Raw genomic sequence first — 12,276 nt, 5'->3', positions numbered from 1 at the left:
ATTTGTAAAGTTCCAAATTACAAATATGGGTTCAATTATCAAGGTGGTATTAGCTCTGCCGACATGCAGCAGCAGTACAGCAAATGTAGAGTGGAAGGAAACCGTCCGTCTGTCCTTGCATTGCATTGATTTGCATTTGAAAGGTTGACCGTCGATTGCGGGATGCTTGTACGTTATACTATACATACGTCATTTCATATCATTTGATCTATTCTAGACCCAAACCCTACTTTTGAAATCTAATTACTTTCGATCACATTTTGAAGTTTTCAACTTCCAAATCGTCATCTAATCAAATATAGGTAACCATTTGTTCTGGATACACACTATTTCCCACATAAGAGACTAAGCTAACTTAACAATACAACATCATCCACAATGGTACGGTCTTAACTATTTAAGATCCGGTATCTAATAGGTAGCCCCATTGTGGAGAAATTTTTTAGGGGTCTTATAAGACCCCAACTTTAAGTGGGACTCACACCTTTTTAATATTAAAAAATTGATATGTGATGGTATAAAGTTATTGATAGTTGATTTGTGAGTCTCATTTAAGAACTTTATGTGAGATGCTTGGTTGGAGGGATTGAGTACTTATTAAATACTACTATTACAAAATTATAAATGAGTTATGTGTACATGTGGGACTCATTTAAGTACCTAAAAAAGGAGGTCTCCATTGCGGATGCTCTAAGCATCATTTTCTTAATAATTACTCCCTTTGTCCTATATTAGATGATCTAACTGACTCTGACACATATACCAATGCATATTTTTTATCTTTAATTATCTATTTAAAAAAATTATGAAAATTTAATGTTTTGAAAATATTGTTCGAGACGAATCCAACATCTTATATGATATTGTTATTTATCTTTATAAATTAGTAGAAGAATATGGTCAAAATATCTCATATCAAAATGTGAAATAAAACATGCCATGTGCAATATGCACGATTGGTATGGTATGGGTGAGAGTACAACTATATTTATAGATTATATATGATCTTTTTTTTAGGGATAGATTATATGATTCTCATATGATGATTTTTTTACGGATAGATTTTATATGATTTTTTTAGGGATAGATTATATGATTCTTATAAATTAAAATCCATAAACATAGATATCGTTTGGCCAGACTTTTATTCGGTTAAAAAACTACTTTAAGACAAAGTTAAAATAAAGCTATTTAAGGAAAAAACTAAAGTTGTTTGGTTTCTTTATTTTTTTTAGTTCTAAAGTTATTTTTAAGTTGAAAGTTGTTTGGCAAAATATTGTACAAAACTTTGAATTTAGTATTTTTTTATGGTGTCCGGGGTTCAAACCCGCGACCTTGCATATATTTATACATTGTCTATATCAATTGAGCTAAGTTAGAGAATAATTTGTTTCTTCTTTTCCAAATATACTGTATAACAAATTTTGTTATAAGAATATCATATTTTTGGTGTCATTTAAAAAGATAAGAATTTATATTATATGATATTATATTTGTTACATTGTTGGTGTCATTGAAAAAGATATGTTTAGTTTTTTTAATAAGAAAAAGATATGCATAGTTTGTTACAATATAAATGTGTAAAATATATATAAGTATAATTTTTTTAGGCATCTATACTAGTACTTTTAATTAAATTCAAAATTTTATAAAAATAATAATTGTACGCATTACGCAACACTGAAAAAATTATACGCATTAGCGTAACAAAAAAAATCAGACATACATACATAAAATATTAATCTAAACGCTAATGTGTGTGTGTATTTGTGAGGTTAAAGAAAGGGAAAATAATATTTGGTGTCATTCAATGACAGCATGAATAAAAATATTTGTGAGGTTGTGATAATTAAAGGATATTAAAATTATATATATAAGTGATAAAAAGATAATAAAATTCCTTCAAAAATAGATAATAAAATTAAATCGATCCTCCTTTAAAAAAAATTATATGGACCAGTTTAAAAAAAAATTAAACGGAAGAAAAAACAAATTGAAATATAATATTAAAAAATAAAAGATAAGGTTGTCTGCGTGAGTTGAAGAGAAATGTTTGTGAAATAAATTACATAGAAGTAGTTTTTTGAAGTAGCATTCAATAACTTTTGGTTAAAGCTCATTCCATTCAATTTTATGCATTCTAAAAAAGTACTTTTTTCGAATGTACTTTATTGATATTGTGTTTGGCCTAGCTTCTCCTTAAAAATGTAGAAAAACTAAAGAAAAAAAATCCGGACCAAACGGTACCATAAGAATGTAATGTTAGTTTTATAATTTAGTTAAGGAAAATGATAACATTATGCTATCATTTAGTTAGGAATTTAATGTTAGTTTTATCATTTAGTTAACCTTAGTTTTAAGGGTCTGTTAATCAGTGTTCCGGGGCACTGGTTATTCATACCATAAAAGGGAATTATTACCATAAAAGGAAACTGTTTTTGACTTTATTATAAATTAATTACACAATTTCAATGTATTAACTATTATATAAATTCCTTTTTCATATCCTTAACCAGTACCCCGGGACACCGGTTAGCATTTCCCTAATTTTAAAATCCATAAACATAGGAATTTAATGTTAGTTGTTAGGGAGTATCATTATGCTACATGTTAAAATACCGAATATAAAATTAAGCACGAGAAATTGTGCCAGTTTATTTAACAAAAATTGAAATTTAATTTTTTTCAATAAATTTTGTTTTTAATGGAAATATTAGCATGACCCGTTGTTAGCAATGACTAAGATAAGAATTTAAAAAATCACATTAAGGGAACTCTGCGAAATACACAAAATAGTTTAAATAATGAGGTAAAATTGAAAAGAAAAGGTTCAACCCAAAATAGTGTATCTCCTCTATATATTGGTATTTGTATATCTATATGGTTTAAGAATCAAAATTACTTGACAAATAAAAATATAAAGCAGATAAATAAAATATTAATACTAATTATTAAAATATTCATTCTCAATATTTATTTTTATTTATAGTTTTTTCATAGTATTTTTTGTCATCCAAAAGTAAAATATTTATCCCTGACTATCATATTTTTATTTCAATATCTCAACATTAATAAATTTACTTTGCAAAAAAGAAATTACTAGTAAAATCAAGGGACGTGATTCAAATTCTCATAGACAGATGTAAAGTTTCTCATTTTTTTAGAGGAGTTGATCATTATTATCACCTTAGTTGATTATAATTTTCCATCTTCCTCAATTTATAAATATAAATTGTTTTGAATTTTCAAGAAAAAGATAAAAAATAATCATGAAAATTTAATTGAATTATTTCGAGCCATGCAATTTAATATCTGTTAATTAGAGATAATAAAATTCACTTATGTTTCGATATAATAAAATATTTAATATATAATTCATACTTAATAAATTAAAATATCAAACTCCGGATTACCGAAGGGTCGACAAAAAAAATCTTTTTTGAATTATTTTAAACTTGATATAACACTGAATGAATGAACAGTAAAATATCAAGGTGGTTCAAGAGTAAGGCTACTAAAGCCGTCTTCTTTAATAATAAAAAAACAAAAAACCATACCAAAACCGTCTCTTTAGGTCTGCCAAAAAAAATTAACTAAATTTTTTAAGCAAAAAAGTCTAATGCTGACAAAATAAGATCACATTATCAAAATTTGTTTTAAGCTTTACTTTTGAAGATTATGGGTTGGCTGACTCTTCCCATTTTAAAGCTTATAAAATTCAACTCTTTATCTTTTATAAAACATATTAACTGTTAGAATTTCATCTTTTAAAATAAATAAGTGAAAAAATCAAAACTGGAATCAAGATGCAATGTATATATTAACAGAAATGATAAAGTGACACAAAAAATTAAACACAAAATCAACACCGTATAACTATACTTATTTTTGCACTCTTTTTTATTTTTTTCCTTTCCCTCTTCCTTTCTCCACTTCTGCAACTCAGTGTTCAATTCTCTCTTCCCTCCCTCTTCTCCGTTACTCTTCTCTCCTCTACAACTCTATCTCACCATAAATCTCTCTCCGGCGACCACTCACGGAACCACACCGTAAGATTAGAGTCAGACCCGAGACAGAGAAGATCGTCGTCGGATAAGGGAGAAGTGAGGAGATCGTCGGCGGCGCGACGTCTCCAGAATTGGACGGATCAAAGGGACGGCGAGGTTCGTTATTGATGAGGATGATGGTGGTGAACAGATCTCCGGCGGCGGAGTGAGAAGAGGAGGTCGTCAACGCCGCGAGTTCTAGATCCGAACAAATGGAAGGGACAACGCGGTGGTGGTGATCACTAATGAGGACAGCGGTGGTGAGAGAGGGTGGTCGTGGTGATGAAGCAAAAGATGGTGGAAGAATATAGAGGGAAGGACGCAGAGAAGAGAGGAAGAAGATGGAGTGTGTTGTTTTTACAAAAATGCCCCTGCTTTTATATCTGAAATGTCTAAACTGCCCATAGTGTCTGTATTGTGTCCAAATTTATGTGTTCAGTTATCGTTGCTGATATAATATACATCAAATTACTTTAGACATGTCCATTTGTAGCCAGGTACAGTACAGGCAGCTATAGCATAGAATAGGGGGTGATCTATCTATCTATCTATCTAGCCAATTTTGTATTGCGGTGTATTTCACAATATCATTCAACTGATATATACCTAACCCGATTTGACCAATTATATATTATATTTGACTCGTTAGTTATTTATATATTTTTGTCTCTCCTTTGATCAATAATACTCAACGACCTAATAATTCTGTAGTAATTCATGTTCTTGGATGCTAAGAAAGAAAACCCTCCACCAAAAGTACATATATATCAACCATAACACACAAAGCATTCCCATGTATTTCAATAAGAACAAATTAATGAGAAAAATTATTCAAGTGCATGCATGTCGCATGAATGTTATGTGTATTATAAATTTCAATAAAAAAAATCACCCCCTTAGTAAAAGAAAAAACATAACCCTTAATTATTATTTTTAGTGCAATAACGAATGATTTTAATATAATCACAATGCAGCCCCCAATGTTGATCAAATTTGCCACATTTTTATTGCAATATAAAGAAGATTCTGATCATAAACAGCGATTTAGATTTGAGTTCATGAGGATGATTGAGAAATAGTTGTGATGTTGCGGTTAGGTCTCTTCCTTTTCTTATGGTAGCTAACTCCTCTAGCCTTTGACTGGAAATCACGAACATCACGCAAGTAAAACCTAACAGCACCATCACCAAAAGGATTACTACTTCCACCATTGATCTCTTGATCATATGCGGCGCGGAGGCGACCGACAAGAGCATCAAGGCTACCCCACGCCTGACGGAGAGGACAAGCACATGGAGATGGAGGGTTTGGCATCCCAAAGAAAGGACAAGTTGGATTGTGAACCTTAGTCTTCCCAAATTGATCAAGATAGTGAAGGAATTCAAGAACATGTGTTCCATTGCACATTGAAGCAGAAAGTGGCACTGGTCGATGGTTTCTTAAATACTGGCAGAATGTGTTCCAGTCTCTCCTCTTTTGGCTCTCGTACCTGTTGATCTTGTTGCCACCACTTGAATCACTTCCATTGTAGCTGCTAGGGTTTGTTGATTCAGCTGAAACCAATGCCATATTTCTTTGATAATCCTGTGATTACGGTCCCTTGTTTAAGATTCAAATTCAAATAAAAGGGATTGTTAGATAAAATTAATAATCTAGAAATCATCTTTAGAGATTATATTCTTTTCAATCGATCTTTTTAAGTTTTTTTTTATTCAATTTTATCATCATAAGAGAACACTCACATAACTTGAAATTTGGTTGGTACTACCCATCATCTAGAGCATGCAATTTCTAAAATCTAGAGATATCAAACAAAACTTGATTTGCATTTGTATAAAACGGTAGAAATCATTTTTTTTTAATATTCTTTTCAATCTAACACGTACGGTCAGTAAAATCATATTATTATATTTCGAAATTAATTTTTAAAAAATCACAAATACAGTTAAAATCACTAAAAAATATATTTTCTGGCATATTATATAAATGTTTTTTATGTTTATTAATTTAGAGAATAATGTTTAGAATTTTTTTTAAAAACTTGAAGCTATTTTGTTTTTGCTTGTCATGATGGAAAATAACTTTTAAAACAAACTCAGTTATCAAAAATAGTTATTTCTCATCTAAACCAATTTAGCTTATTTTAGACTAATTCAAAATTTATAACAAACGGATGAAAATAAATAAAAGAAATTTATTTTCTAAAGAAAAGATTTTTCTAAAAAAAAAATAAAAAAAAATTGTAATGAACGGGCTTGATATAAACAAACAACTCTAAATAAATAGTTTAAATGGAAAAAAGATTACCTAGTATACGTTCTTCTGTTGTGAATTGCTAGGGTTTTCCACCTTTTCCTTGTTGTAGCTAGAATTAAAACAAGAAAGAACAGTGCATGGCAAATGAGTGAGGGTTGTACTAGCAACTATATATAGCTTAAAGTAACTCAATCAAAAGAAAAACTATATATATATATATAGTTAAAGAAAATGAAGAGAGGGATATACCTTTGTTTGTTCGGTCGATCGTAGGTAAATTGTTGGTAGATGCAATGCAATTGCTTGCTGGAAATGGAATGAAACTAGATAGAAAGAATGTGTTGTGTTTTCTTACTTTACCACAAAAAAACGCAAACAAAGTGTGAGTTTCAATACTGTGACTGTGAGTGATGGGAAGTGAAGTGAAGTGAAGTGGTATGTATCACTTTATTATCACATGAAAGAAAAAAAGAGAGCAAGAGAGAATAGGGTAATTGTTAATCTATTGACATGGCCCAAAACAAGACAAGGTGTGGCAGTGTTTAGAGCAGTGATGATGTGAGGTGAGATGACCATAGAGGGGCAGACATGTGTGTGTTATATATATATATATATATTTTATGTGTGTGTTTATCTAATATTTTTGTCAAGATGAAAATAAATTTAGAAATATATTGTATGGTTTGAATTTTTATTCATATTTACTTTTATTTTATTCATTTATGCTTACCAGTCAATTTTAAAATTGTGAAATTCAAACCTCTTAAATATGTGTACTATGTTATATAAAACAATCTTTTGACTTTGGGACAATTCACATGGTCAATAGTCACGATCCTTTGAATAATTGCTTAAAGAATGTTTATTTTATAATTTATTTTTAATTAATCAATATTTATGAGAATTGTATTAATGAATTTCAATTAATTATTAAAAATATGAGAAGAAGTTATAGAAATATTATGATTTACGCTGACTCTTTGTTTGACGAAATATTTTTATTGGAGGATTGTCGTCAGTGTGATGCCGCCTCAATAATGGTCAATAAAATTCCAATTCCTCATAAATGCATGGAAATGTTAGGTGGGTCCGGTTTATAAGATAAGCGAATGAGGTGGTAGATTTGTTAATTAACCATGATTTATCATTAACCTACGATCTTAAAGTTTTTGAGTTTTGTCCTTGGTTTCTAATTTTCAATGGGCACATGTTTTATTTACTTTATGTTGTATAAAAATCTAGAGGCCAATAGTTTTAAATTAAATTTATGTTTTGTATTAGGATTTTTATTATTAAATAATACTCCCTCCATCTCAAATTGTATGTCACTTTAGAAAAAATATTTGTCCCAAATTATATGTCGCTTTACAATATCAATGAAAAATTAATGTTACTTTTCCTATTATATTCTTAACTATTTATTACTTTCTCTTATTTCAATTCCTTCATTTTTCTTTCCCATATCATTTATTGAAGACAATTTTGTAAAACAACTCATAATATCTTTTTTTCACACAATATCAATTACATTTCTTAATATGTGTGAAATGCCCAAAACGTCTTACAATTTGGGACGGAGGGAGTATCAGACGTTCTTTGTTATATTTGTTAAAAGATTATTAAAGTCCCATAAATAGATAGTTTGAGTAATGGAACATTAAGTGTGACGTAATCTTGAGACTTCATTAACATATAGAACATAAGTATTTGTAGTCGAACTTTATTGTGAAGTATGATAATATTAGTGTATAGACTATTACGTAGGTAGGCTGGTGATCAGATCTCACCGATCATGAATAAAGAGTTACCAAGTTTTCACATAGGTATAAATATTACTCATAATATTTATATTTGATTGACTTGCTATGAGAATATTATACAGAGTGTTGTGTAAGTGTCATAAGTTATTCTCATAATGATATACCCTTCGACCTAAAACCACACTATGGACCCTAGTTGTGTAGTCAAGTATTTTGTTGTCGTTCAAACGTCGTCAGTAACAAGATGATCATAAAGTCGATTGATCTGTACGCCACAAATCATGTTGAGGGACATGAATGACCTAAATGGAATTTACCCCTTATACTTAACAAAAAAAAACATCGAAAGTCTCAATACTGAACTGGACAAGGATGACACATTATGTCTTTTGTTCGATATATACATAAGGGTAAAAGGGTGATTATACATGAAAACATTTTATTACATACAAATTTTGTCAAATCACATAACATTCTCGTCACTTTGATAGTAGTGATGTATTGTTGAATACCCCTTCACTGTTTATAATATTAAATGTGTTATTTAATATGATTATTAACGTTACGAGAGCCTAGATGATCACACACATCAGAACATATTGATGATAGATTATATAAATAAGTGAGACTTATTTGGTGGTGTGATCGTATGATACACCAACACTAATTATAGAAACACAATACATCGTATGGTACAACGTGTTTAAGTGAAAATGTTGTATACCGTAAGATATAATGGGCTTAGCTTGCAAACCACTCAAGTGGTTTTATAAATAGAAACTTTGTGATAAAGCATTTTATATTTAACCTAGTTCACTTTTGTGTAACCTTGGTTCTGTGAAACCAAAATCTCTCTTTCTCTCCCTCTCTCTTCCTCTCCCTCCCCCCTCCTGTAACGCCCTCTTTAAATTATTTAATTATTTAAATGAGTCTAGAATTTATTAAGATGAGTTTATATTATATTTATATGATATGTGTGATTTAAGATGATTTTATGAGGAGTTGTGACTTACTTTATTGTTTAATAAAATAAGATTTGAAAATAAAATAAATATTGAGTTGAGAGGTTGTTTTGAGATTTTAGAGAGTTTTGGGGGAGAAAGAGGAATAAGATAAAGTAGATATAGGAGATATAAATAGGAGAGACCTAGTTTAGAAAAACAGTATGTACGATCAGTTTTTGGAGAAAAGGGAGAAAAAGTCAAGAGAAGAGAAAGTGACCTAGAAGAGCTGCGATTTTGAATTCTAAGGTAAGGGTGAGACTAACATTCAATTTTATTAATCTATATAACTCATATGATTGTATTTAGCAAGTATAGGATTGAATTAGAGAAGTTGGAAAATTAGGGTTAATGAGAGAAATTGAGGATTAATGGATGAAAAGTTGTTAGATTGATGTAGAATTTGTTTACAGACCTTAGATAAGTCATAAGATGATTACAAGAATCAATGTTAGGCTTAAAACTATGAGAAATAGTGAATTTTCGTAAAAACTGCACTTCTGCCCGAGCCAACATTCATCGCTCGCCTCCCGAGCTATGATCCTCGCTATAGCGAGTGATGAACTTCTTCGCTCGCCTCGCGAGCAACTTTTACCCGCCTCGCGAGTTGCATCTTGCAGCTCGCCATAGCGAGCAGATTCACTCGCCTAGCGAGTGTGACCAGAGAGGTATCATGATTTCGTAATTTTGACCTTTAAGTTGAACCTTAGATGTTTTTGAGTGCCTGAACATGTCTAATAATGATTAGGAAAGATTGGAGATTAAGATTGAATCTGGAATAGTTTAAGAACGAATTTTGAGAGTTACACATGAACTCGCCATGGCGAGTAGAGGCCCTCGCCTCGCGAACTGCCCAGTTACAGAATGCTTTGTTTAGGTTAAATGTGATCTTTGTCGGACGAGTTGATGTGAGTTGATCTTGGAGGTTAGAAACTAAGTTATTTATCTTGTTGTTGTTGTTTCAGTAAGCCTGAATTGTATAATCTAATGTTGTCGCTAATGTTATATAATTGTATATACATTATATGAATTATGTTTGATGTTTATGATGTTGATGACTTGCATTCGATATTGTTATATCATGATGATATGCATACTGTCTATGTTGTTGTTTGTTATTTAACTAAGCTGCATGAGTCGGTCTAAGTTGATTAAGATGATGATGTTCCAAATTATTGGATATATATTAAGAGGTTGTTGTTTATAAGAAGTTAAGTTGTTGTGTCCATGCATTAGCATTCATTGTTGGGGGCTTGATGCCCTAGAGCCTTTGCTCACCACGTTGGGGGCTTGATGCTCTGGAGCTTTAGCTCAATTATGTTGGGGGCTTGATGCCCTGGAAGTATATTAATACTTATTACGTTGAGGGCTTGATGCCCTGGATTGGTACCACATGCATATAAGAGGTCTAAGTTGCATAGTCGAGTTGGAGTCGCATTTGTCGAGTCAAAGATGTTAAGTTGCCAAGCTGTTGAAGTTGTGATTCTTTATATGAACTATTAATAGAGTGATAAATGATATATTATTATCTATGATGAATATTATGATGTTTTCATGTTGTTAAATATAATTGTTGAATTATATGTTTAATATTATTGTTTTGTGAAATCTCACCCCTTCTGTTTGGAAATGTTGCTCTTCGTATGAGTAACTTGCAGGTGATCGAGAGTAGTTGTTGTTGCTTGCCGTCGTGATTGGTTATCCCTCACTGTGTCTTTTAGGTGCTCTGATACGTAACGGGATGAGATCTTTAGTGGCTATTTTCTATTCCTTTACGTATTTGATTATGATTTTATGATTAAGCTGTTTAACTGAATAATTATGAGATGTTTGATGAGGCCTGCGTGCCAAGACTTATTTATGATGATGAACTTAATCCGCTGCAATGTTTAGGAATTGATTTATGTTGAAGGATAATTAGTTAATTATCTCGTTCATGATTTTTAGAAGTGTAGCATTCCGTTTATGTGTTGATTACTCTGATAAATGTTTTGAAATTTTTAAGTTGGGAAAACGGGGTGTTACACCTCCCTCCATCCCTCCCTCCCTCCCTCTACCTATAATTTTAATCAAAATCAAAATAACTATTGTTCGTAATTTATTCGTATTAGCACAATAAAAAGAATAAATGGACGGACATGTGGTATCCATATGAACGCTAGTATATTATGTAAACATGTGTTATTAATTTATATTATTTGTTACTATTTAAATTTGTCAAAAATAAAATGTTACTATTTAAATTTGAAGATATAAAACGAAAAAAAAAAAAAATGAAAGAGATGACTAATAAATTTGCTTGTGATCTTTTTGAAGGGATTAGTTTATGTAGTTATATAAACGGAAAAATATTCTATGAAAATTATTTTATTGGATGAAATTATTATATGTCCTACTATTTTATGTGTGTTTAATTTTTAAAATGTAGACATACAATAATTTAAGCTAAATTAGAGAGTAAATATTAAAAAAGATGTTGAAGTGAGTATCGTTAAGATTAATCTCACCGGAAAGTCATGACTCATGAAAATGGTTGTTCTAAAACTGAATCGACCTGAGAGGACAAATTATAAAAAGTGTTATTGGATGAAACATCAAATCCTAAACTAATTAAAACCAAGTTCATTGCATTGCACAATGGATGAAAAGAGGTTCCTTCAGGTGAGGCAGAAATTCACCCTACAGTCAGTGTCTCTATGAGATAGTGGACAATATTAAGGACCTTGGTGGACCCTTCCTTACTGTGTCAACTTAAAAATTAAACAGGATAAAAATAATTTGTTATTATAATGAAATCTGTAAAGTGTTATTATTTTTATGAGTTAATGTTTCCACTTTCCATCAAAGTGTCTATTGTTGGTTGCAGAAAGAAACATTTAAAATAGTTATTCATATGTTGGTAAAAGAAAATTATTGCAGTAGTTGAAATTTCAAGAGGTCCTACAATGCAGTTGAAAAGAAATATTTCAACTATGTCAATCATCTAAATTTAATGTTGACATTTAATGTCAATTTTGTATGTTTATTAAATGTTTGTAGAGAAAAAAAATGAAATAGTTGCAAAATGAAAACTAGAAAAGGACGAAAGTCTGCTAGGAGCAAAGCAACATGACGATAAGTGAAATCATAGAAGACAACAAAGTTACAATAAAGCACTTGTTAACACCCTTTTTAGCAAGAAACTCTCAAAAAATATTTGAGTGGTTACAAGAT

General features: G+C 30.5%; 1 protein-coding gene across 4 annotated transcripts; it reads right to left on the bottom strand.

Moving 5' to 3' along the window:
- Nucleotides 1-5,029: 5,029 nt before the first annotated feature.
- Nucleotides 5,030-6,860, bottom strand: LOC25499718 (protein LIGHT-DEPENDENT SHORT HYPOCOTYLS 4). Of its 4 annotated transcripts, none has more exons than XM_039827373.1 (3): nucleotides 6,552-6,860; nucleotides 6,354-6,417; nucleotides 5,030-5,645 (listed from the first exon to the last, which is right to left on the bottom strand). In XM_039827373.1, the coding sequence occupies exon 3, from the start codon at nucleotides 5,613-5,615 to the stop codon at nucleotides 5,103-5,105; it is 513 nt and encodes a 170-aa protein (XP_039683307.1). In that variant the 5' UTR covers nucleotides 5,616-5,645; nucleotides 6,354-6,417; nucleotides 6,552-6,860; the 3' UTR covers nucleotides 5,030-5,102. The 4 variants fall into 4 exon arrangements, with proteins under 4 accessions (XP_039683307.1, XP_039683308.1, XP_013450572.1 ...); XM_039827374.1 differs by having other exon boundaries at nucleotides 5,030-5,630; XM_013595118.3 differs by having other exon boundaries at nucleotides 6,354-6,411.
- Nucleotides 6,861-12,276: the final 5,416 nt, after the last annotated feature.

Source organism: Medicago truncatula, chromosome 7, assembly GCF_003473485.1.
Source record: "Medicago truncatula cultivar Jemalong A17 chromosome 7, MtrunA17r5.0-ANR, whole genome shotgun sequence".
Classification (NCBI taxonomy): domain Eukaryota; kingdom Viridiplantae; phylum Streptophyta; class Magnoliopsida; order Fabales; family Fabaceae; genus Medicago; species Medicago truncatula.
The sequence above is the reverse complement of the archived record's forward strand: the minus strand, read 5'-3'. Positions and strand labels throughout refer to the sequence as shown.

What these genes read in the sequence shown, in the direction of transcription:
- LOC25499718 (XM_039827373.1), bottom strand. Translation starts at nt 5,615, where the DNA reads ATGGCATTGGTTTCAGCTGAATCAACAAACCCTAGCAGCTACAATGGA.